The sequence below is a fragment of the Eucyclogobius newberryi genome, unplaced genomic scaffold (assembly GCF_026437365.1).
Source record: "Eucyclogobius newberryi isolate DKJ021-1_F unplaced genomic scaffold, fEucNew1.0.hap1 SCAF_16, whole genome shotgun sequence".
NCBI classification, from domain to species: Eukaryota; Metazoa; Chordata; class Actinopteri; order Gobiiformes; family Gobiidae; genus Eucyclogobius; species Eucyclogobius newberryi.
The window spans coordinates 20,040,423-20,066,118 of record NW_027315790.1 but is presented as its reverse complement, the minus strand read 5'-3'; the positions used below and the strand labels follow the sequence as shown (position 1 = coordinate 20,066,118).

Sequence of the window (25,696 nt, the reverse complement as noted above, 5' to 3'; positions counted from 1 at the left end):
ATCCCAGCACAAGTACAGGTACAGTCTGTGTGCAGAATCTGCTGATCCACTTGTTTTGTCTCTGAGGAGGTAATTAGGACGTGGCAGAGCTGTTGAAAGAAAAGTGTGATCCAAGCCAAACACTATCTAACATTACATTATAGTTTCACATTATCGCTCTGGAGGAGATGAAAGCTAACGGTGTGAAAAGCCAGAAAAAACTTCAGTGGGAAAATAGTTCAAAATTTTTGCTTTTTGAAAATGATAAAGTGCATTTTTGCATGTATCAATTTATCTGATGTTGATTAGTCTGTTTGCTGTAGGTGTTGAAGTTTAAAGAATGTATGGAAGTCATAGACAAGTTAGTCAGTCGGCTACTATAGTCTAGAATAGGAATGTCCAAACTAGGGCCCGGGGGCCAAATGCGGCCCTCAGACCATTTTTTGTTGGCCCTCCTGCCTCCTGCTATGTCAGCCCAAACAACAAAAAGTAGTACTTTTTATTGTGAAATTGGGAAAAATTCAGGCATATTGATGTTATACCAACCTAAAATTAATGTTCTAGGTCTAATTAAAGGTGTTGAGGCTGATCGCAATGCAACATTTTGAATGATTCACTTTGTCATTTAACAAATTCGACATTGTCAAGTTGTTTGTGGCCCTCTGCCCCATTGAAGTTTCAAAATACGGCCCTTGGTGAAAAAAGGTTTGGACACCCCTGGTCTAGAACAAAGAAACTAATAATGAAACAATGGCCCTAATTCTTTCTCTCCCATATCTTACTTCACAAGTTAGATTTGGGCACTCTTACAGTCATCGTCATGGTTTTCCTGCAAAAAAAGGGTCTCAAAACGCTACAGATTAGAGACATGTTTACTACTTTTTAATTATGATGATTTAAATGATGGAAGTTAAATGGGCGTCTTTTCTCTCACTCCTGATTGTATATTTTCATTATTATGTTACGCAGTAGAGCAGTAATGCCAGTACAAACCCCACGGTGCTAGTCACTGCTGTACTTTTGTCTGCACTTTTTGAGGGCCAGCTGTTTGCGTGCTGATTTACGAGCGCAACATTATCAGATTTAATAACGGGGCTTTGGGCTTTATGACCTTTTTATGAGCACGAGTGTGCGTCTCCGTCCTGCTAACCGAGCTGACGTTACAGGCTATCCGCTGCCAAACAACATTTAGCTTCTTATGGCACATATTAGTACAGATTTTGTTCCAAAGTGAGCGATTGAGTGTGACGGAAGAGGAAAAGGGGAGAGAGGGATGTCAACTTTTCTTCGTCTGAAATTGACAGTAATCCTGTTGGAGAAGTGAGGAAGACAGATTTGGGATAAACCACCAGAGAGAAGGAAAGAGTATTTTGGATTCTAAAAGAACTTCTTTATAGTGTTAAGACATTTGAGCTCTTGTACAGTGTATACATCTTAATAAAACTGTCAACAAAAAGCTCAGAGTTAGGAAGAGCTGTTACCAACTCCCTGAATTTAGTTGATGATTGGGATTTTTGCTTCCTGGAGCCTCACCGTAAAACTTGCAGGACAGAGCCATAGATGAGAAATCAATTGGGGTTAAGCTAGACTGAGACAAGCCGCTAACAAAAGCTGTGTCGACTGTTGATTTCCTTTTATTTTGTGTTCTTGAATATTGCACTTTAACAATAGCGCTTTGTTGAGCTTTGTTGTTTTCAGAGCTCAACAATTATCGTTTTTCAGACACAGTTCCCCAAAGCCATTTAAGTTTTTGTCTAGTTCTTTGATTTTCAGTCGAAAGCAACTTTCTCTATTGTACTGTCTTCATTTCTGTATACTTTTAATATCCCTTAAGAATAATTGCATAGCTCAGACCTCGTCAAAGACCTTGTAGTAGTTGTGTTATTCGAAGTCATAGTATTAGTAGTAGTTGTGGCAGGATATGCAGTATAGTGGTGTTAGTTGCGATAAGGCAAGCGTAGTTCCTGTTTATAACTTTTGCACTTCTACTCTGTGGTGGAAAGTAACAATGTAGTACAAAATTTAAAGTACTGTACTTGTGTGTGTTTTTTGGTATCTGTACTTTATGACAGTTATATAGTACCTGTTGTATTTTACTGTGGAATATGGATACTTTTAACTTTTGCTTTACTACATTTGAGAGCAGATGTCTTGTCCTATAATAGATTTTTTTTTTTTTTAATTTTTAGTGCATCCCTTTTTGATTTTATATATGTTGTTTTATCATTGTTCATTGTTTTATGTTGTACCAAATCACCAAAGCAAGTTCCTATGTTTGTGAATTCTGTTCATTGGCAATGGCAATAAACCTTTTCTGATTCTGATTGTACTTTACTGCGCTCTATTTTTAAACTGGACTAAAAAGTATATGCATATTTTTCCCTTCTGTTTTTAGACCTGCTGAAATGGCTTTTTTTTTTTATAACATTTGTGGTGTCTGCAAACTCCTGGCTTTGAGGAAACAATAATGGGCTAAAAATGACCAGGAATTTTGCAATGAAAATTCTCAAAATTCTTTACCAAAATCTGTGTGAATTACTTTGACTTTTTTCCGTTAAAGTACATTTTAAAGGTGTACTTCAGGAGATTTTAAAACTGCATTACTTGTGCTTGTATCAGCACTTCAACTAAATTGAGTACTTCTTCGACCACTCCTTTTTCTTCGGTTCAGATTTGCAGTTGACCTCCACTACTTGCCATGCATTACTACAAAAACATCAATATTGTACATGTGTAGCCATATACAAGCAATCTCTCCGGAGTTTCCCAACTAAATAAGTAATTGTTGAATGTTTTTAGGCCTGACGTTTCCCCTCCATTATTCATGTGTGTACTCAGGCTCTTCGGCTCTGCCCAGTAACATGGCCTACTTCGGCAGCTCTCAGGAGGAGGACGACCTGGAGGAAGAGGAGCAGGAGGAAGAGGAGGAGCTGAGGAGCGGGCTGCAGTCTGACAACGCCTCCGCCTCCTCCTCCTGTCACTCCACACCACGCAAGGGCCGGCTACCGGGGAGACAGCCCCTCAATGGACATGGTAAGGACCAAATCAGTTATTAAAGGTCACGGATTGTAACCAACTCATCAAAAAACGTACCTGCATTCTTTTCTGAATGTGTGGAGTCGGTTTGGACCGGTGCATAAGGAGAGAAACTGTTTGTTTGTGGTTAACCTTATTCTAGCTGAAATTTGGGAAAGCTTCTAAGAGCAAATTATGTACATTTTATGATATTCAACAATGAAATCCATGACATCAAACACAAACTTGCCTGATTTGACTGAACCATGAGGCCCCGTATAGTGGAAAAAATAAAATGAAAGGACTAATATACAAAACTGAAAAGCCAATTCAGTCTCAGTTAGTGAGTAGGAATGTTAAGAGTATTTGGTTAATGGATTATTCAGGTCAATAATAGGGTAAGAACTAAAAAAATAACATTCGTGAAAGCAAAATGTAGTCTTTTTTTTTTTCATGTGGCTGTTTTTGTCACGTTAATTTTATTTTGTCACAAACTTGAAGACTAGTAATGTGTTAGACAATGGGAAAGATTTCCATGTTGCTTGGTCATGATCTCAGTCATCTTGAATGATCACTAAATCGTGGTGTTTATCTCACAATAATCATGATATTCTGACCTAGAGATGAAGTGTCTTCCCTTGTCCCGCTTGTGGGTTGAGAGGCATGACTGGAGTCACATGGGACATACGAGCTGCACACAAGACTCTTCCACCCCAATTAACACTTTGCTCGCTAAGCCCCAGCAAGGTGTTGATGCCCCGCAACAGCTGGCCTGAGCCCTCACGTTACAACACAATGGCAGCGTATGTTCACCCCTGGGGCAAGTGTGCACATCCGGCTGTACACACTCACACCTCTGTGCGCTGCATTTAGGAGATTACATGGATGCGGCTGACCGTGACCGCACTGAGGCCAAGCGCTCGAGAGAAAGTTACTCAAAGGTGCATTGCATACAATAATACAGATATAGAAACATCATAGTCAAGGAGACAAGCAGATGCATTTGAATAGCACCATTCCGAGTAGCCGTCCAGATATTCATCTAAAAGGCCTTTGCACTTTGGAGACCGTTTCCAGCAGTGATTTTCCCTCTTGAAACCTTGGCTACATTTTGTGGTTCCTCCTCCCTGCAGTCTGCACAAAATTGCCGCTAGAAAGGTTCAAAAGGTGAGTGCTTTGTCATCCTCTGGAGTGAAACGTGGAGGAGGAAAGAAAGGGAAGATAGAAATGCCCTCTAGTCTATAGGTTGGGGTTTATGGGACGTATACTGATTTTATTGATACAGCATTCTCTAAATTATTTTTGTTAATTATGTGGTGATTTTGGATTGGAACTTATTATCTGTTAAAATGTGTTTATTTTGTGTGCATCGGTTTGGTTGATTTATTTCTGTTTTAGAAGCAAATAGGGAAATAAATAAAAGGTCAGGGCAATCCAGGCAAGCAGTGTGTCACAACTATATTTAAATAGTTACAAGGGGAAAAGTGCTGCCTGTTCAAGCATGACTGGAAGTCACTGTGTCTTTTAGTGGCCTCTTCAGGCCCTGAGCAGTACTGCGTGCCAGGAATCTTGCGTGATCATCTACTGCGCTGCGCATTCTCTTATCTTAGACAGAAGCCTGTACATGTTCTACTCCATATCATGTGCTTTTACGACCTGGGCTGGTTTGAAGGGTCTGCACATGCGCTCTGAGGACAACACAGCCTCAATCCGCACTGAACAAACCTGTGTGGGAATGTTGGTTGTTTGCAAATGATTCTCCACTGAGCATGTGCAGAGGAAAAGTGAATCAACAGCAGGGTTAGTTTCAACAAGTGAAGTGAAGTCTCAACAAGTGACTTAAAAACTAGCTTTTGGAGACAAGTCTTTGTTTGTACCTAAGGCTCTGTTTACTTTTATGATGATTAGACATTAGTTTGTGAAGTGAGACTAGCACTTTTATTAAGTATGGAAGTTGAGCTCAGTAAGCTTCACCTTTCATATGGGAGACCTGGTGTTCACTACCAAGTCATGCATGCATTTTTTGCCTTTTTCACTTTTGCATGCAAATGTTATGCACTAAATATAGATGAACACTCTAAGGCTATGTTCACACTGCAGGTCAAATCAGAATATTTTGCCCATAAGTGACCTGTATCAAAAACAAATTCAGGGCAGTCAGTGTGAACAGCACTATTCAGATTTTTTTCAAATCCGTCCCTGGCCACTTTCTATGTGGAAATAAATCTGATCTGTATCCGTACTTTTAGAATGCGACTTCAACCTCAGGTCTCTAGATCCGACCTGAATGTCATCAATAGGCAACATTTCCGGGATAAACGTCACAATTCTGAGTCAAAGCACCAGAAAACAACAGAGAAAGTGGAGAGAAATGGCAGACAAAGGAGCTGAAAACTATGGGTGGAAGAAGAGGTTTATGAACTTTATCAAAAATCGGGTGACAAATCAATTCAGGCAGAAATAGAGGGTTTGTACTGTAATGGGGCAGCATTTGAGGAGCTGGCCAAGTGAGGGATTAAGTTTTCCTTGATGCAATGACAACGGAAATAAAAAGCCTTTGTGCGAAATTTAAAGAAAATAAAGATATCAATAAAAGGAGTGGATGTGGCTGGGTAATGTGCACTTTTTTTACTTTCGTAAACAAAGTGAGCTATGTGTGATGTTGTGTTCTTTTGTGCGCCTGCGGGACCCATCAAGCTGCATTCCATTCACACCAGACACACAAACTGCAGTTGCATTTTATGGTCATGTCAACGACCACATACGAAAATCAGATTTCAATTATTATTTATTTGGCCTCTCACGCTGCAGTGTGAACGTAGCCAAAGACTGCTTGCCCATCCATAAGTCACTGCACACTACTGCTGCATACATTTGTAAGATTTCTTCTTTAAGTCTTCAATCTTACAAGGTCCATAAAACAATACATTTTTGGTAGAAGTAAGTGCCACCTTTGCCCCTGAACTACAACATTTCGAGTTTAAGTCTGAGTTCTATATATTTTTGTTATTGTGAAGTATTGGTAATTCATATAGCACTAATCAACTTCAATGCGCAACAACTCCTTCTTTTAAAAGCAGGTACACATTAATATCTCAACCATTCAACAGCCTCTCCCAGTTTATCTAGTTTACCAACAGTGTTTGCATAGCAGCCTGGCGCCCGAGCTGTGATACACTGAGTAAAGCGATAAGCCGCAGAAGTAGATAGACATATACGGGACAAAAGCGATGATGCCATGAGGACGTGCTCTTTACACTGGGTTTGCGACAGTCGGCCATTGCTTACGACCAAGCACGCACCTTCCTGCGGGGTTAAGATCAGTGTCTAATTTAAATATGCAGCTTGGGACGGTTCCAGTGCGAGCAAGGTTAACACGGGCTCTTGGAGATGAGGGGAAAGGGGAGAGAGGGAAACGTTTGAGGTGCGGGGGTGAGGAGATTCGCTGTAGGCCATTCATCAGCGCTGCGCCGCTCCTCTGGTCGGGCCGGCTGCCATGTTGACATAGTTAAATTTAACAGCTTTTATTGGGTTTTTGCTTTGCTCACTTCTCAATGTCACTACAGAGACCGCACGATGTTATGGTCGAACAGAAAGTGTTGTCGTGTTTTCAAAAAATGACAACAAAACGTGAAGATTTGCAAAAATATCAATCAAAAATGGGAATGCGGGAACACCAAATCAAGTTCGTAAAAGCTACTTAATGTGTCAGTGATTTAGACGTTAAAGGTGGTGTCTACATTTAAAAGTGCTGTATGTATTTCTTGTGCTCCGACACAACCCGCCCCCTGTTGAACTGAAGGGCCATAAAACCCAAACTGAAAAAGCCATTGAAAGTATGTGGTAATTGCTTTGCTGCTGTTTCTCTCACTTAGCATCATCCCAGGGGTTCTGGAGCTCGTGACACTTTACACCACTTTATTGACATGCGCTGAACAAAGAGGGCTTCATGCACACCTTAAATCATGCACCTTTCACTGATTAGGCGCTGTACGTGGGCCAAAACTTGTCACTCCAATGTTTGTGTGGGCTGTTCCACTCGGGTCTGCCATGGTTTCGTGAGGTTTTCTATTCAGCTGTAGTATGTTTATATAATGAGATTAGCAACGTGGACCTTAGCTGAAAGAATAACTATTAAAAGAAATTAAACCCAATTTGTTGTTTTAGTCATGCATACCTTATCCCAATGTTGTTCTTTTTCTGTGCAGTGTTCCACAGCCATGCAAGGGGGACCCGGGAGAGTCCGAGGCCCAAAGCAGGGTCCCATGGCCGGGATTCATACGCTCCACAACTGCCACCGCCACCGCCGCTGCTAAGGGAGCGTAGCGAACGGGCCGAGGCCAGGGAACACGCCCGGGAACAGGCCTTGGCTCGGGCCAGTGCCTCCAACGGGCTGCCACCACGACGGGCTGCAGATGAGATACGCAAGCAGGTACAGGACGCTGAAAAGAGGAGTTTATGAGCGGTGCGGGCAACCTACTGGCTTTTTATGTACGTTCACAGGCATTTCTCAAAACACTAAAGCTCACAGTCAAAGTTGCTTTACAATTTTGTGCGTTCAAACATTCATTCACTCTTTACTTGGGGTGGAGCGCTGCTATCGCTACAATACTTTCACTGCGATCACACACGCACACACCACATTCATACAAGGCAAGGTGGGTGAAGTGTCTTGCCTAAGGACGCAACAGTTTGGACTAGAGCCACTTCAGTTACACTCATAGGTAGAAGAAGACAAAAGGCTTTCTTTTAGCTTTACTTTCAATTGAGGGACGTACATCCTGTTATTACTGCTACTTCTGCTTTTACATTGACTACTACAGTTCCGCGATAAGAGATTTGAGCAGTAGTGGTTTAGAAATATTCCACATAGCTCCGGTTCTTTGTATTAATTTGTCATTGGTAGTTTTAAGCTTGTCGTTCATTACTAGACTGCAGTGAAGGCTTTGACAGTGCTGCACTTTCTCTGTGATGTCTGACTTCTTCACTTCTTTCCGTTTGCCACATCCTCTGCGCAGCTCTTAGTGGCTCCTCGTTACGCTCGTGTCCTGTTGCCTCCGTTGCCTCTGTGCATTGTGCCTGGGAGAGTAATGATTGTGTTTTGGCCTGCCGAGACTGCAGCTATATTTAGTTGAGCCGTGAAAGCCTGTCTCTCTCCTCCTCTCTCCCTGGCATTTAGCAGGTTTCAAGGAACCCCTTTGAATGTGCGAGGTGGAGATGGCCAGCGGTACAACTTCAGTGGAAAGAGACTCGTATTGGCTAATCAAAAGTGTTGTTTTTCAAAGGTGTGTGTGTGTGTGTGTGTGTCTGCCTTCTTCTCTTTTGCAGTTGTTTGTTGTCGTAATGTGGCGGCGGCGATGCAGAGTCAGGCGCGTGCCCCTGCGTTTCAAAGTGGTTTGGATTGTCCACTAAATCTAGCAATGAATCTCAATGAGAGCCACTGCTGCCAAGACAAACTTGAGGCTTTTTCTTCTTTTCCATTCACAGTTGGCACACGGCATGACTCTTTTTATTCTTCCTCAGCCTGGCGTCATTACACCTGTACATTCACAGCTCTGTCTTTTTCACTCAATTTCCCTTCATGCTTCACTCTCTCCCTCTCTTCTTCTTGTGTCAGACAGACAGATCCTGCCCTTGACAACATGGCTCCAGTCATTTGGAAGGATTAGAGCTCTTTCCCCATCCTCGCTCTCTCTGTCCAATTAGCATGAACAATATGTGCGTTAGGAAGACACACACACGACCAACTGTGAAAATACAGGCTAAGCCTTAGAAAGGTTAAGTGATTATGTAATTGTAAAACCAACAAAAGGTCTTGTGAGGAATACCGAAAGGGTAAATGCATTATCATAATTTAATTTGCTGTGATTCTCGTCACCTTAATTAAATTTTGGCCTGTATCAGCAAAGTATCCTGCATCCTTAGATATATTTTCATTAAACCTTACAAAATAAACCTTAAGTAACACTAGTGAGTTATAGCACACTGAGTTGGGACTTACAGATCATATAGCACTAGCTGTCGTTTTTTACAAATCAAAAACAAGTCAAGAGTTTTCATATTTTGATGCTTCTTTTAGCAAGTTCAACTGTGAATCTAAAAATTGGGCAAGGCTGTGCTGACCTTTCTCTGCTTTATGAGAGTCAACCTGCTCAAGGCTGTACTCTCCATAATCAGATGGAGGAGAGCAGTGAAGGCTTAAACCAGATTTATGCCTCAACACTGAGGTGCCGCATTGTAAATGACCCTCCTGACTCTTCTGGAGGAACTGCTCTTACACCAGTGGAGACTGACATAGGAACTTTTACACGGTCACAGTCCAGAGAAAACACAGAGCACACTTTATCAAATCAAAACAAAGAACATTTTATACACGTTAACAACACTGTATGGTCTGGTCAGTGCTTCCAGCGCGTCTGCTGAGCTTAGTACTTTTATTGAACCCATTTGGTTTGTCCTTTCTGTATTGTTGGTGAAATCCAAGTTAGCAGATCTAATCCCGTGTTCCCCTGTGCAGTTTGAATAGTTAAACCTCATCGTTTATCCTCTTGCTAATCTTTTCTCTGCTGCAGATGTTGTTGTTAAAGTCTTCCTGCCAGACCTCAGCTGGGCTATAGCAACACATGATGTCATTAGGACCCTCCCACCTCTTCCTCAGCCCCCTCCTTCCCTCTCCCCTCTCCCCTCTCCCTCCTCACGTGTGACCGAAATCCACTCCACTCCGCTGTCTGCCAATGTGCTCTAGTTTTTCCCGTTCCTCATTGTCCTCCTTTTCCCTCACTATTGTTATTACGCCGTCAGTCCAAACTCATAACTGACTGTCAAATGCGTGTTCTGTTTCTTTCTTGTTCTTGCGCCACCACTTGTTCTTCGCCTTCCCTTTACTTATCTCTCTTCCTGTCCTATATTCCGCCATAACAAATAACTCAGGAGTCAGAGGGGGACATGCGCTGACTGTTTCCATCTCCAGTGAACAGAGTCCTCGTGTGGCAGATGCAGGGACGACAGCAGCTCAAATATCGAGCCATGTCAGCAAACTGTCCTGCCAAATATAGCAGTTAGTTATCTGGTCCATTGCTCCTTCAGTTTCCACTACAGCAGCACTTGCATTTACGTCTCTCTGTATTGATTGAAACGTAAGAATTTGTGTCTTTTACTGCAGATTATGAAACGTTTAGTTTGTGTGTCCTTTAGTTCTAATTCTCAAAGTTTATCTATATTCTAAAGCCCTTTTTAAAATATTGTTTTTAATCTGCATAAAAGTGCACTATGTTAATTTCTTGTGGTGAGGGTCCGCTACACGTTTGTCTCCATGGAGATTTTATTGCTTTACCAAGTTGTGTTCCACAGTATGGCATTTAACGGATCTATTATGTCTGTTATTCAATTTTGACATTTTGTATATAAAAAAAAGTAAAATAAGATTAAAAAAAAATGTATTGGAAAAACAAGTATTACTGTGAGTGGGGTCACCTCTCCACAGATTTGAACTGCAACCCTCTGCGTCCACGAGAAAAGTTACATAGCGCACCTTTAAGTGATTGTGCAGTGCCGTCTATTCTATTCATCAACTATTTTCTCTCTATTGGCCCCCTGTGTATTTCCATTGTGAACAGAAGTGTGCTGGATTAAGAAGGTGGCAATGATTGACGGTGGTGGGGTTAGGTTTCTGTCCCCCCTTATCTTTTAATGGGCTGTTCTTTGTCTGAGTGTCCCACCACCTGAGCTGAACACAATACAATACATTTGGACACACACACACACACACACACACACACACACAGGCTCTGTACGTGACATGAGAGGCCTTCAAAGGTCCAACCTGTCAATGGCCCTGCTGTCATCTCACTGCGGTGGCGCCCGGGATGTGATTGATAACTTCATCGAGTCTGTCTGTCTGCGTCTCCTCCTCGGCACGTTGTACTTCCTGCTGCTCTGCATTTACACAAAGAGAAAGAGCACCTGCATATTCACATTCTTGGCTCTATACAAGCGCCTGAGCTGCTGTTTTGTAGGTGCTCTGACCTAGTTGTCTGTTGATTGCAATTTTTGTTAGTGCCAACAGTTGAGCTTGATTGCTCTTCCTGCTTTTAACCGATTTTAATAACTATATTTTTTCACTTTCATAATTTTTCATTTAAGTTATTTTTTTTAGTACTGCACTTATAGAAAGGACATTGGTTTAGTGGTCACAATTGTAAAAACATTATCCTGTGGTCTGCTCTTATAACAAATCATCTCTGAGCATACAGTTACTCTGTTTATTCTTCAAACTATTTTTTGTCCCTAGTAACTACACCTCAAATAATATTACACATGTTTACTTTTTTGTAATATATGAATCTTTCCTAATACTCAAGATACATGATTGACAAAGACGTAACACAGCAGAGACTCGTTTGACCCTGAATTTTAAAGTGCTGGAAAAGTGTCCCACCGAGGCAGAGTTCCCACAGCCGCAGACGGAGCCAGCCCTGGAACCAGACACCACTGTATGAGTCTCTGATCTTCAACTGGGCCTCTGGCTCTGTCTGCTCCATAAGCCCACTCACGGGCCTTTTATTTATAGAACACAAATGTAATTATAGCCCCTAACCAACCCCAAAGCAAATAAAGGCCTGTTTTTATGTGCCTGGATGAGATTTAATTCCACTGACCCCACCTCCCTCATACTGTCCAGCCATCTGCCAGCGTCAACCACAGGACAGGCCCGACATGCTGCTTCATGGAAACACACGGGCTTGATCTTTTCCAACCCAATTTTTATCTTTGGATGTAGTGGTTTTGGTTTTTCTTTATCGGTTTATTTCGCTTGGACGGTTTATAAAAACACAACGTTTAAGTATTCAAGTCTGAATGTAAAAAAAAAAAAAACACATTTTAACTATATTTAATAACATTTATTTTATTGTTGCTCACACCACTTCTTTGACCCGATTGGACACTGAATATTGATTGCACTTAAAACTGTATTTTTCATTTTTGCAGGTCACTAAACTTAACGGGCTGACACGGACCGGATCAGCACAAGTTGTTGGTGGTGGTGCCAAAAAGAGCCGTGACTTCCGACTGCCGTCTAAAACTGTGAAGAAGTACACAGCCACCGTGTCTAAGGGCCACGTCACCTACACCAAAGCCAAACAGAGAGAACTGGGCAAGAAAACCAAACTCAGCCACAGCAGCAAACACAGCAACGCCTCACCGGCATCGTCAGCGAACAATCACAATCAGCACAGCCAGCCAGCAGCCAGCCCCACGCTGGCCCACTCAGGGAAAGCAGCCGCACCAGCCCCTCTCAGTAATGCAAAAACACGAAAACAGGTGCTATTATCAAACGGGCTGCACAACGCCAGTACCCGTCTCAATGGTCGACTGAACGGCCAGCGACACAACACGCTGTCCAAGGAGGACAGCCAAAAACTGTCCCAGCAGAGCCAGGTGGAATGTGCTGGACGAGAGGGGCTGCGAAACTCCAAGCGGCGCCTGGAAGTGGTCCTACACGCTATTGAGACCGGACCCAAGTCTCCCGTCATAGAGGGCAAAAAGGTCAAACTTCAGGCCACGTCTCTGGAGACGCGCAGCAGCAGTAAAAAGGTGGTCCATCAGGAGAAAGCTGTCACGCCCACTGTTTGCCCCACCACACCGCTCACTAATGGACATATAAAAGAAGCAACTCCTTCACAAAGCTCCCCTGACCCCCCTGAATCTTCCGAACCTCCACCGGTAAAACCTACACCTCCGAAACAGAGTACACCTAATAAACAGAGCCCATCCCCAAAACACACCTCTCCCACTACACCGACAACCAATACAGAGGTGCTAAACCAGCGGCCCAAGCGGGCCTCCGCCGGTAAGCTCATGCTCATCCGCCAAGCCCAGCAGCAGCTGAGCCGGTCCTACAACCGGAACTCCAGCTCATCTTTTCCCTCCAGTCACAATCAGCCCCAGAACCTCAGCACTACCTCAGACTCCCAGTGCCCCTCCAGTGCCCCCACCTCCCCGCTGCTCATGAATGGCCCACTCAAGGCGACAGGACCACAGCCAGACCGGGACAAGGAGTGGGACCGTGAGAAGGAGCTGATGCGGCAGAAGGAGCGTGATCAGGAGAAGGAGTGGGAAAGGCAGCGGAGCACAGCGGATGGGTGGTCAGAGCTGGGACAGGCCCCCATTTTCAGACCGGCCCAGCGCGAGTTTCAGGACCCGCTGGTGTACCTGGACGCGGTTCGGGAACAGGCCGAGGGGGCCGGCATGTGCCGCATAGTGCCCCCTCCTGACTGGAGACCTGAGTGTAAACTGAGCGAGGAGATGCGTTTTGTCACCCAGGTGCAGAGGGTCCACATGCTGGGACGGCGTTGGGGTCCCAATGTCCAACGCCTGGCCTGCATCCGCAAACACCTCATATCTCAGGGCATCAGTATGGAGGAGCCGCCTGTCATAGGTGAGTCAGACTGTCACTCTTAGAATGCATGTTCATAGTTCTATACTTTTTTTTAATATATATATATATATATATATATATATATATATATATATAAAGAGTTCTTTTATTACTTTTGTTTATAAGAGTTCTTCTATTAAGAGTGTTTTTTAAACTTCCTATAAGTTATCTGTCCTTTTCCTCTGTATCTACCTGCGTTTCAAAAAATGGAATTTCCCCATGTGTGGACAATACAGGAATATCTTTTCGTTAGTTTTGGCGTATACTTAGTATGTTTAGTTAGAATATCAGCATGAATTAAGTAGAAAATAGAAATGATTGAAATAAGTTTATTTTGACCTGTAAATGATAGATCCACTGTCAAAAGTGCTCTGTTTTATTCTGTAGGTGGATGTGAAGTGGACTTGGCTCGATTTTTCCAGCTTATCAATGACATGGGCGGCATGCAGCAAGTGATGGACCTAAAGAAATGGACCAAGCTGGCCGACCTGTTACGTATCCCTAAGTCGGCACAGGACCGCCTGGCTAAGCTGCAGGAGGCCTATCTCCAGTACCTGCTGTCCTACGACTCCCTGACTCCAGAGGAGCGCCTCCAGCTGCAGGCTGAGGTGGTGCAGGAGAAGAAGGGGCTAGAGTTGCGCAAAGGCCCTCTGGAGGGCTTCTCGGACTCCTCTGCTCCCAGCACTCTGGCTCTGCCCCGCTATGAGCCCAAGAACGGGCTGGTGGGCGGCCTGGTGGGCGGGGCAGCACACCCTCGCACCAACGGAGTGTATCACCCTCTGAAGGAGCTGGAGGCTCAGGTCAAAGTGGGCCGGCGCCGACTCTTCACTCAGGAAAAACAAGGCAAAGAAGACAAGCAGCACGGGGACGAGCGGGCGGAGGAGCAGGAGGGGCTCGTCAGTGACCAGCACAAGTGTATCAACAAGGTAAGGCTCCTTAATAACATGTGGCATAATGTCGTCAGTGTATGTGCTGGGTTGCTCCGCTGCATGTGTGCTCTGGCTCTCTTTAATGGTGGGCAGAGAATATGCTGCCTGATTTGGTACATTCCCTTCTATAAGTCCTTTTTGTTTTGTAAGCTCCTGTGCATCCCCCTTCTGGAAAACAAACTGGCCCTCACACACTTATACAAACTCCACCTTGATCCCATTTATTTCCCCTGGAAACTATATCTGCTGCCCTGTGTGGTATTGTCCAGCCTGTGAAGAGGCCTGAGCAGCCGAGAGAGACTGCCTTTTCTAAATACAACACACCAGGAGGTTTTATTTCACTCTACTGAGGAGTACTGTGTGTAATTGGCTCTATCCATCTTTAATATGCCGCCTTTTAAAAAAAAAGATAAGATAATATTGAAAGTAGTCACAGTGTTTTGCTCAACTTTCAGAATAAAAGGACTTTTGTGATATTGGGGGGAGTGGGGGGATTTATGGTCTCTTTCAAAGTGACTTAGAAACCAAAGACGTCATCTAAACTGACAAAAGCATCCTGTAGATGGTCCTATATATATTTGAGTGTAATGCCGTGTGTCTACATACCTTTTGAGGTTTATCAAGAGAGTATCTTTTGTTGCAGGGGAAATCTGTGTCGTTGACTAACTTCTTCAGGATAGCCCGGAACACTATGACCATGTGCTTTAACAAGGAGCCGGGAGCTGCTGATGTTGAGGTCAGTGGCCCAAACTCTCAATACTGCATAACATTTACATTTAATATTTACACATGATGTATTTAGTAGTACAATGACCTATGTTAGACTCTTGTCCACTCATCTCACATGGTTATTGTCTCCTGCAGCAAGAGTACTGGCGGCTAGTCGAGCAAAGGGACAGTCATGTGGCAGTGCATTGTGGGAAGGTGGACACCAGTACACACGGGAGTGGTTTTCCCACTGGAAAGTCAGAGCCATTTTCCAAGTAAGCATTCTGTTCCTTTTAATCAAATCTGCCTGAGGTGAAGATGTATTCAAGTATGTGATTGTTTGATCTTAGACACGGATGGAACCTCACTGTTCTCCCTAATAATTCGGGATCCATTCTGAGACATCTTGGTGCTGTGCCAGGTAAGACTTATGCCACAAATGAGTTAAGTTTCTACTGCTGTTAGAATCTTTTAGATGATTCTTTTGTTCTTGGTCCATAGGGGTGACCATTCCCTGGCTAAACATTGGCATGGTTTTTTCTACCTCATGCTGGTCTCAAGACCAAAACCGCCTTCCATATATTGATTACTTACACACTGGTGCTGATTGCATTTGGTAAGTGAGAGCTACTTATTTATTTTTTAAGGATAATTTAGGCTGCATCTAACACATGTTGTTTCCCAGGTATTCTATCCCTGCTGAGGAAAAGGCAAAGCTGGACAATGTGGTCCATACACTGCTTAAGGCCAATGGCACTCCCGGATTAGAAATGCTGGAGAAGAACATAATGGTCAGTGCCTCAATGCAGTTGTGACTTTTATATGTATATGTATACTTGTATTTATAATTGATAGTTGTGATTAACACACGTGTTTGGTCGCAGATATCTCCAGAGGTGCTTTGCCGTGAAGGCATCAAGGTTTACCGTACAGTCCAGAGGAGTGGTCAGTTTGTAGTCTGCTTCCCTGGTGCTTTTGTCTCTAAAGTGTGCTGCGGATACAGCGTGTCAGAGACGGTCTACTTTGCAACGCCACACTGGATGAACCTGGGCTACCAGGCTGCAAAGGTCAGGCCTCATTACTAAATGTCAGTGCTTCAACAATGTGGCTGGTGCAGTCCAAACTGTAATGGAAGAAGCTGCAGATGAGAGGAAACGGCATTATCCCATAATCAACTGAGCTGAAGCTTAAGAGGGAGAGTTCAGATGTTTGGACCTCATTATGGCCTTAATAGAGGAGAGGAAATTGAACCCTGCTGTCATTACTGATGTACTTGTGTAGATGGTTGTAATGTCCACATATTCATGACCAGAGAATTTTGTTTGTCCCCCAAGGTCATGTGGCCATCATACAGTGTACTCTGCAGAAAATAAGGCTGTTTGAAATGTAAAAAGAAAATATAAATTTTGATTGAACAATCAATCTTTACAGTGTAAACTACCACTTTTGAGGACAGTGAGGTTTTGACCCTGGTGGTTGACCTAATTTAACCTTTTACTGTAGTGAAGACCTTTAATTCATGACAATAATAAAAGTGTTCTTGTGCACAGGACCTGAAGTGCCGTCGTATAGCCAAACCCTTCTCCATGGAGAAGCTACTGTATCAGATCGCCACAGCGGAATCTAAGAGGGACAATGGCCTTCTCCTATCCACCATCTCCGCCCTTCTCAAAGACCTCAGGTATAGCACTCTTGTTCATAATATTCATAACATGAGACCATGGATAGAAGAAGCTCTCAGATCTGCTCTATATCAAGAGTATCATTCATGTCATACAGGAATATAGAGATGCGCCAACGGCAGGAACTCTACCAGGCAGGTCTACTGTCTTCAGCCCGCTATGGCACCCATGACAGCAGCCTGGGGCCCAGCGAGGCCCGCAAGAAACCCCGCGGCAAGTGGCTAGCACTGGAGTCCTCTGAGAGACGCTGCCAGATCTGCCAGCATCTCTGCTACCTGTCCATGGTGAGTTCATATCGGGCTGTTTTACAATATAGACTCTTTATATATAAAATATATACATTGTGGATTTTTTAGCTCATATTGCCGTGTACTACATTCTAACTTTCCTCTTAGTGTCCTTAAAATAGCCTGAGGATTGATTTATCATGGATGTGTATTTGTTGGGTCCAGGTGGTCCAGGAAACGGAGAATGTGGTCTTCTGCCTGGAGTGTGCTCTGCGTTATGTGGAGAAGTACAAGTCCTGCAGAGGCCTTAAGATGATGTACCGATATGATGAGGTAAGCAGACTCTTCTGCTTCTCACAAGTGTAACTCAGCATGCACTTCCTCCTTTGCCCACAAGAGGGTGACAAGTGCTTATAGTATTCATGTTTGGCATTGTCTGATTTCCTAAACAACATTTTTGCACTTTTCAAGCACTGATTGGCCTAGAATATAGGGTTTTGTGAATATATTAATACATCTTCTTATCTTGATTTGTATTGTATTACTGTTATATTTTATTTGGTGGGGACAGTGCTATTAATAAACTTACATGATGCTGTAAACGCACTACTGCAGTCACCGTCTCATTCATACACCGGTCCAGAGCAGGTTAGCCATGTGTGGAACCTGTTACTGTGTTGACTTGCTCCAACTAAACCTAAACCTTGCCCAAACTCAAACTAAACCGGACTGTAGCAACAAGCGTTTGTCACATTGACAACAGACACCCGCTGTTGTGATGTTGAGATGTTGACTGTATCTGTTCGTCTTCCCCACAGGAGCAAATCAACAGTCTGGTGAACCAGGTCTGTGGCCGGGCTCTGTTGAAAAGTGGTGGTGCTGCTAATCTAGTGGTCACCGGCGTGGGAGTGGGTGACCCCTGTAACGGCTTGAGTCCTGCCAAAGCGTCACCGGCCAAGCGTGGACCCCGGAAGCGTGCCACTGTGGAGGTGTCCTTGGCCCGCCTGTCGTCCAGCCACCTGCCCAAAGCAGCAGCTGTGTCCTGAGAGCTACCACCTCCACCCTTTGTTTGTGGCAGAATACAGGATCATTATCAATCATCACACATTTAAACCTGTTGTTTTGAGGCTTTCTGTGTCACTATCCCTCCAAGAGACGCCCTTGTCCTTTTAGTCTGACAGCTTTGTTTGTAGAAAAAATTTAAAGCAAGATGTCTTTTTGCACTAGTGTGAAAGAAGTTTTATTCTTGATGTTTTTAGATTTTCCCAAACCCTAAAATTAGTTTTATTAGCATCACAAGCATTAATAAGTTCACACGAAGACCTCAGGTGGACGTCAATCCCACTGAAAAGGGTTCCATGGGAGCCCTTGTTCTTGCATCGCAGCCCTCCCTCCTGGCGTCTCCTTCTCATCACTTTACTGTGAAAATGGGACTACAGACAAGGAGGCCATTAATTCCACTTGTTTCTGAAAGTGACATTACGTAGTCACCCAAGGTTTCTTTTTGTCCTCGTTTGAGGAAGAGAAGTCCTTTATTGCTTTTATTTGTCCTTGATGCATCTCCCATGGTAAAAAGTGGAGGCTTGTTGACGCAAGGTAAAAACTTGAAAGACAGACTGTTGGTTTTATTGTTTGGCTATTGTTTTTTTTTTCTATTTTGTATTGTTAGCATTTGCTAGTTTTGTTTTTTGCGAAATATTTTCTGTGTATTTTTTATTTTTTTTTCTGTTGAGTGGAGGATGTGAAGGGGGCCGAGGTGGAGTTCACCTTACTTCCTGTTTGTGTGGAGGGACCCTCCTTCGCTTGTGAGTGAAACTGTGCCTGATGTGTAGCGAGGAGATCCATACTTAATGGTGCTGTTGGTTATAATTACTGTATAACAACTCAAGTTAAAATCTGGGAGTAGGCGCCTGCTAGCGGCTAATCGTAGTGGATTAAGGCCGCCATGCTCCCGTCCCACAGGGCAGAAAGGCTTTCAGGCGTTTCTGATTCTAGATGTGCAATCGTGTTAACATTCCATTCTTCCAGTCCTCTTGTTTCATCTGTACCAGTAAACATGAATTATTATATTATTATATTATTTGGTGTTTTTTGCCTTTGATCTGATGTGTTATCTCGAGTAGAGCCACTAGACAAGAGTGTAAAATGTGAAATATCAAATCCATTTTTTTCTTGTTTTTGCTTCTTGTTTTTGTTTTTAACATTGTTTCCCTTCTCCAGATTTATTATGAGTGATTTTAGAACAAAGAACAGTCCACCACAAACAAAACATCATGTACATAATCCTGTAAATGTCTTTAAATACTTGAGCCTTTTCCTGGGGTAAGAAAGAACAGAAGGAGAGTTTTGAAGAGAGTGCTTGATGAAGAAAAAGCCTTACATTTCCCTTTCTTCATCCGTGTGAGTTAAAGCTTACAGGGTTGCTCTGGTAAACGTGTATAAAAAATTGAAGTGCTGCTTATCACTAAGAAAGAAGAAATTAAGTAGCCAATGACTGCCCCCATTCTAGTTTTATTTGTTTAGCTTTACTTTTTTAAAGAAAAGGGAAAAAGTGATGAAGAGTTGAGAAAAAAAAGGATTTTACATTTTCATTACTGAAAATTCCACACAAATGTAGTAGCTACTCATGTTGCACTGAGCTTGCCAGTGGTGACTGTCAAGGAAATCCTATAATCCCGTTTGTTGGTTGTTGTCCCATGCAGAAGACTGAACTGTTTTAGGTCTATTTAATGATAAACCAAGTCAGGTGTTTTCAGCATAAAAAAGTGGTTGTCAAGTTTTTATCGCCTTACAATATATTTTATTCTGATAAATCCTTTTGTTTGTTCTGATCACGTTTCTGTTCCTTCCATTTTCTACAATATCAACTACTCACAGTGGGGTCTCTGGTGACTTTATTTATTAGTGCCGGCTCTCGGCCTTTCCCTCCATTTTGGAAAGACTCATGTTGGTTATATTTGACAGTTTTTTACTTTTGGAGTTTGTACTTAAGGTTTAATAAAAACTGACTGACAATTCACTGTCATTCTTCTGCTTCTTCTTGTGTCTCTTTGATTAACAGTTCATCTCAATTACCGGTACTGCTGAAAGAAAACACGCACCACTCCACTTTAAAAGTAATTTACTCTCAGTAAAACACTATTGCTTTTCATTATTTTTCAATCCAAAAACATGAAATCTAATCATTTATATTCACTGATGAAACATCTCCCAAACAAAAGTTCTTTCAGCACACAGATCCAAAAGTCCTCCGCACGCCATTCTTCAGTATTTAGATTATTTTTAAAAACATTTACTATCAAGTTAAGGACTGCATGGAGGAAACTGGGGTCAGGGGTCATTGCAGTCATGTCACACATGGGAGAGGCGGCCTTGGCCTTGTTCAACAGTCTCAACAGGAGTTTGGTCCGTTTGGTAAAGGAGCGTGATCCCTGTCAGTCTGTACTTCAGGACACGGCTAACGACAGGATTTGGTTAACAGAACTTCCTTTTTCAAGTATGAAAAATGTACAAATGGGTTTTAGGTTTTTAACCAATGTACCGTATTTAAAGTGACTTATTCTGGATGAATGGCGCCTAAAATTCATCTAAAGTTGGCCCCACAAAAAGTTATAATTTAACTCCTCCTGATGGTCATGTGGACGTGTGTGAATGTGTGTGTGTAATGTGTGTGTGTTGTGTATTTGGCAGCTGTTTAGTCCATTATAAATCTCAAACTTTCGGCCTGCTGCCTGTACAGTCTTTACTACTGCTGCTCTGGTTGTCATGGTGATCGTCCCGGTCCATCAGCGACATATCGGGGAGCACGTCTTCATCGTCCAGTGTCACCACCACAGGGGGTCTCCTGCTGCTGCCCCCGTCCTGCTCCTCTTCATCCTCCTCGTCCTCCTCGCCCGCCTCCGTGTCCTGACTGGCCGAGTCGGTGCAGGTGGAGGAGAGCGAGCAGAGCTTGTGACGCAGCTCGGCTTGTGTGGGCACCTGCAGGCTGATCTCTGTGGTGAAGGACTCCACGTCAGGACCTGAGCACATACACGGGGAGAAGGTTTAACACAGCAGATGCCAGGACTGCAGTGGATGTGCTCCAACATCATAAACGGTGCAAGTTCATAAGCATGGCAAGCGGTAAAGAGTGTCTGTACAAATTGTAATTGAGTTCAAGGCACTGATAGATAAAAGGAAGAAACTGTTGGATAAAGTAGAATACAATGGTAATCGCCAAATGTCTCGATGTTTAAAGGAGACAAAATGTGTGGCCATCGGACAAAAAATCACAAGACTATCATTCTCTTACACTTTGATAACATTCAGCTACAGTATAAACCTACTGAGCTTTAATTTAAGTAATGAATGGAGTAATGGAGAAAACTGAGTCAGCCTAATCCACAATCTCTTTCTTTAGAAGAAGCCAGTTAAGAGTGAGTACATCGAGGAAACATGTACACTTTTGAAAATGACCATCCTGATCTCATCAAAACAATAGGTCCCATTATTGTCCTATTAGAACAAAAATAGGACTGATGTGAACACTGGGCAGAACACTCTTTTGTATTGGGTAAAATGAGTGAATATTAAATTCACTGTTCAATGTTCCTATTCAATGTTCACCACCACCATGGTATGAGCACATGGTATCATCTATGTGGCAGCTGTACCTGCCACTGGTGAGGCAGCGCTGTTGTCTTCTCCCCCCGAGTGCAGAAACACGTCCAGAGCCTCGTGGTCAGACATGTCCATCAGGTCCATCTGCTCCAGCATGTCCACGTTCACCTCCATGGACGACATGCTTCCTATTGGCTCTGAGTGTTCCACAGCACAACACAGTATTAACATCACAGTTAGTATATAAAACGACACGACAACAGTGACTAGAGTCTGAGCCCAGGAGGAGCTGTGTAAGCAGAAGCACATGGAGCATGTATGTGGCCATTACTACATTTACTGCGGTAAGTATTTAGTGTTCATGCCCGGAGATATTCAACTATATGATTCCTGACTCAGTCTTTGGTCTTACCATCATCAGGGCTAAATTATGAACATATTTAGTAGTACTTAAAATGGTACTCAAAATCCAGGCATTACATTTAGTCATTTCATAAACATTCCCAATGCAAAGTCAGGTTGTTCCATTCAAACGGGGGAAACAAGACCAAAAACCGGGAAAGTCCGACTATTACAGCTCAGAGTGCATATGACAGGTTTGACACACACAGCTAACATGGTTCTATTTAAGATCCTAGTAAAGTGTTGCTATTATTCCCCAGTTTGACAATGATGTTTATAATATTGCTTCCTGACTGGACATAACGCAGCAGATGATGAGTAGATAAAGGTAATTCTATAGCTGTTACCTAGCAACCATACTCTAAACAAAAGACAAAACCATATATAAATTCCACAATAGTTATGATTTGACAAATAATAATACTTCACTTATTGATGACGTAGATCGGATTCAATTTTAGAACTTCCTGTTTTCAGTTCAGTTCTACTTCCTATTTTCACCTTTAATGTTTACGTTTTTCTTCTCAAACGGCAATGTGACTTATGTAAAACGATGAATATTTACCATAAGTCCAATATCATCAAACAAAATGATAATGAGAAAACATGAACACCTGTCACATTCACTTTCAGCTATAGTGTTTATTACAATGTTATTACTGTGTTATTAAGGTGTTAATCATGAGTCCTGGAATCACAATGTGGCGCATGCGTCACAAGCCAGTGCACTGTGGGAATAATGGAGCGGGGGAGCGGGGCAAGAGGGGCGGGGCACGGGACAGGACGAAGCAAGATGACTGGTTGGCAGAGAGCAGTGAGGAGGGATGCCATTGGCTACCATACCTCAAGGAAATGAGGAGAGCAGAGAAGGGCAGCATAAAAAGGGTAGAAGAGCAGTAGAGAAAAGAAAAAAGACAGAAAAGACACAATATGGGAGGGTTACTTCCCATCAACACCACACAAATATGTCATAACTTTTGTCCATAAGTTGAAACATGTAATTTAGCCAAAGACATGTAATAATATCAAAGATTATATGTTATGCACATCCTAGTACAAACCTCATGTTAATTAAACAATTCAACAGTTGTATATAGTGTAACAAAATGGTGGTTTCATACATAAATAAAGCTTAATTCTAGCAGGACCAGGCGACCCTCATTTTAGACCTAAACCTGCCGATGACCTCTCTGTGCACAGCCTGTCCTCATGTGCACCACAAACTCAGAACTAAGTGTTCACTTCGCTGACTGGAATGAAAATATCTCTCCACACAAGATAAGAATAGTATTGAACGTTGTAGATGTGCATCTCTCATCCAGTTTTCCTTTTGCCGTCCTTGACCTTGTCCAAAAGCTCCCCTGCAGTGACCGTCCACTGGAGGAAGAGGACAAATCTGACTGGACGGGTTCTTTAAACACAACGTGGATTCTTTCTTGTCTTACTTCCTTTTTATATAATATGATAATTTGTATATGCTATGCAGATCCACATCAGATCCATTAGAGGGCTGAGGGATATGGACAAAAACATATCTTCCCCTAAGCCCGGGAAGCTGATTTGATGTAGAAATATCTGTCTAGAAGAAGTAGGTGGTTTTAGACAGAGAACAGCAGTGACAGGCTCCAGCTGGAGGGAAGTAAAGCGCAGAGAGATGATAAAACCACCCAGCATTAACACAGCATTCAATTATCTTGATATTTTCTATATGGCCAAATGTGTATCTTGCTCAAACATATCAGTATATCACCCAGGCTTAATACTTTAAGGTTGGTATTGTTTACAGTTAATGGATCTCGTAATAATAAAGAAATAATGCAGCTAATGGGGATGCATATTTGTGCAGAGACGGCTGCAGTGTGAATGACATAATTTGAAGTGAGAAGTCTAATTCTAAACACACTGCATTAGATTGGAGGTGGATAATGAGCTGTGGATGCTGCAGACCTCCTCTGGCGACTCTTAGAAACGCCACACAGATCAAATAAGTCCATCTATTAATCTTTACCCGTCTGCTGCACTAATAAGCCGTTTCCACAGGATTAAGGCAGGAGAGGATGTGTGTGCAGAAAGGCAGATCCCTGTGGTTGGTGTGTCTCCTCTGCTCTGCCGTGTGTTTCTAAGATAGAGACGACCTTCATGACTAAACTGTGGACCTCACCTCTCCTCTCTGCGATCTGTAAGTAGCCTGTGGACAGATACTGCTCCATGTCCTGCTGGAACGCTTCCTCGAAGAACTTCTGCCTCTCTTTGAGTTTAACCTGAGTGGGCGGGACTCCACCTGGCTCCGCCCCTGGGACCCTCTGTGCCTGGTCAGCCTCCAGCTCCACTGCAAACACATTGTACATATTTGAAAGATATTTTTTTTTTTTTTAAATATTGCTTTACTATTTCATGACTTTAGACATTTAAAGTAAGATTTTGTAAGGTCTATACTTTATTGTCCCAGTAGGGAAATTTGTCCTTGGCATTTGATCCACATCATTCAATGTTGCTGGGGAAACCTGTCAGGAGTTGTTGAAGGAGCAGCGGCTCTACTCCGAGCTCCTCCCGTGTGACTGACCTCCTCACCTCTAAGGGAGCACCCAGCCACCCGGCGGAGGAGACTCATTTCGACCACCTGTATCTGCGATCGTGTCATTTTGGTCATTACCCAAAGCTCATGACCATAGGTGAGGGCAGGAACGTAGATTGACCGGTAAATCGGGAGCTTTGTCTTTCGACTCAGCTCCTTCTTCGCCACAACAGTCCGATGCAGCGACCTCATCGCCTGAAATGCAGAGATGAGATCCTGTGGTCCTCAAACCAGACACCTTCCAACCCCTTTTTAGTGCTACACTCAGACCACTCCAGCACCACTCCCCATCGCCTCTCTTAAAATCAATACCCTTCTCTCTGTCTTCCCTCCACTGCCGTCTCAGACTTCAGCCTCCAGATAAGAGAGTAAACCCTGGGGGGTGCTCCCGAGCGGACGCGCGCGCACACCCAAACACACATAAACAGGTGAACAGTAAGGTCTCGCTGCACATAGCCCCCTTGAGAATTGGAAAACACCAGCTCTCTCTGTCATCTTCTCCAGCCTGGTCAATTTATCTCCTTTATCGAATTGGCCGTCTCGCCCATCAGGCCGCTTTTCTGGTTGGACCTGGCTGTCTGCTCGCTGTGGGGAGGTGTGTATGTATGTTCTGCTGTTAGACGAAAGCCCGAGGGAGCAATGTTCATGATGTTAAGCTTCGTGAGAGGATGGGAAGAGGAAAAAGCAGGGGGCAGAGGTTCAGCTGTAATGATAGGACTATAGCTCCTGTCTTTTGATCTTGTTACTCTGCAGTGCGACTGATGGTTGAGAATATGAACTTTTAATATTTGCTTTCCTAAACTACATTAATCAAAATGAATCGTTGAGCACACTATCTCCAGTTCTAGACTATACTGTATATACTCCTGAGATATAAAGTTACATTTGTGGTCAAGCCTCAAGTGGCTCTTGTTTTAAATACACACTTGTCACAATACTGAAATTTTAAACTCAATTCTGATACTAAGAAAAAGGTTTGATACTTGATTCTCATTAACCATAAATCCCTGAAAACCCACGTCCTCAAACCCACATTTCCATAACGTTATCTCTGATTTAACCACCCCACCATTGAGCAGCTTAAGCGTCTTCTTTTAGTATAATTTAGTATCAGCGAATCGATTTAACACTACACAGAACGT

The 25,696-nt window shown here is 43.1% G+C and overlaps 2 protein-coding genes across 3 annotated transcripts in view; one reads left to right on the top strand and one right to left on the bottom strand.

Moving 5' to 3' along the window:
• Positions 1-20,013, top strand: part of jarid2b (jumonji and AT-rich interaction domain containing 2b) — a 102,180-nt gene extending 82,167 nt beyond the window's left edge. The window contains exons 5-18 of the mRNA XM_072447830.1: positions 2,818-3,012; positions 7,203-7,426; positions 11,983-13,432; positions 13,820-14,358; positions 15,005-15,097; positions 15,226-15,344; positions 15,420-15,490; positions 15,571-15,685; positions 15,755-15,860; positions 15,954-16,136; positions 16,620-16,750; positions 16,849-17,035; positions 17,204-17,311; positions 17,797-20,013. Of these exons, the coding sequence (XP_072303931.1) occupies positions 2,818-3,012; positions 7,203-7,426; positions 11,983-13,432; positions 13,820-14,358; positions 15,005-15,097; positions 15,226-15,344; positions 15,420-15,490; positions 15,571-15,685; positions 15,755-15,860; positions 15,954-16,136; positions 16,620-16,750; positions 16,849-17,035; positions 17,204-17,311; positions 17,797-18,024 (3,749 nt within the window). The 3' untranslated portion in view covers positions 18,025-20,013. The remainder of the gene's footprint in view (positions 1-2,817; positions 3,013-7,202; positions 7,427-11,982; positions 13,433-13,819; positions 14,359-15,004; positions 15,098-15,225; positions 15,345-15,419; positions 15,491-15,570; positions 15,686-15,754; positions 15,861-15,953; positions 16,137-16,619; positions 16,751-16,848; positions 17,036-17,203; positions 17,312-17,796) is intronic.
• A 69-nt stretch (positions 20,014-20,082) lies between these two features.
• The window catches only part of dtnbp1b (dystrobrevin binding protein 1b), a 29,615-nt gene continuing 24,001 nt past the window's right edge, over positions 20,083-25,696 (bottom strand). The window contains exons 2-4 of one of the 2 annotated variants that reach the window (XM_072447833.1): positions 24,141-24,308; positions 21,631-21,774; positions 20,083-20,997 (exon numbers count right to left, since the gene is read on the bottom strand). In XM_072447833.1, the coding sequence (XP_072303934.1) occupies positions 20,690-20,997; positions 21,631-21,774; positions 24,141-24,308 (620 nt within the window). In that variant the 3' untranslated portion in view covers positions 20,083-20,689. The remainder of the gene's footprint in view (positions 20,998-21,630; positions 21,775-24,140; positions 24,309-25,696) is intronic. The other variant, XM_072447834.1, reaches the window with a different exon arrangement.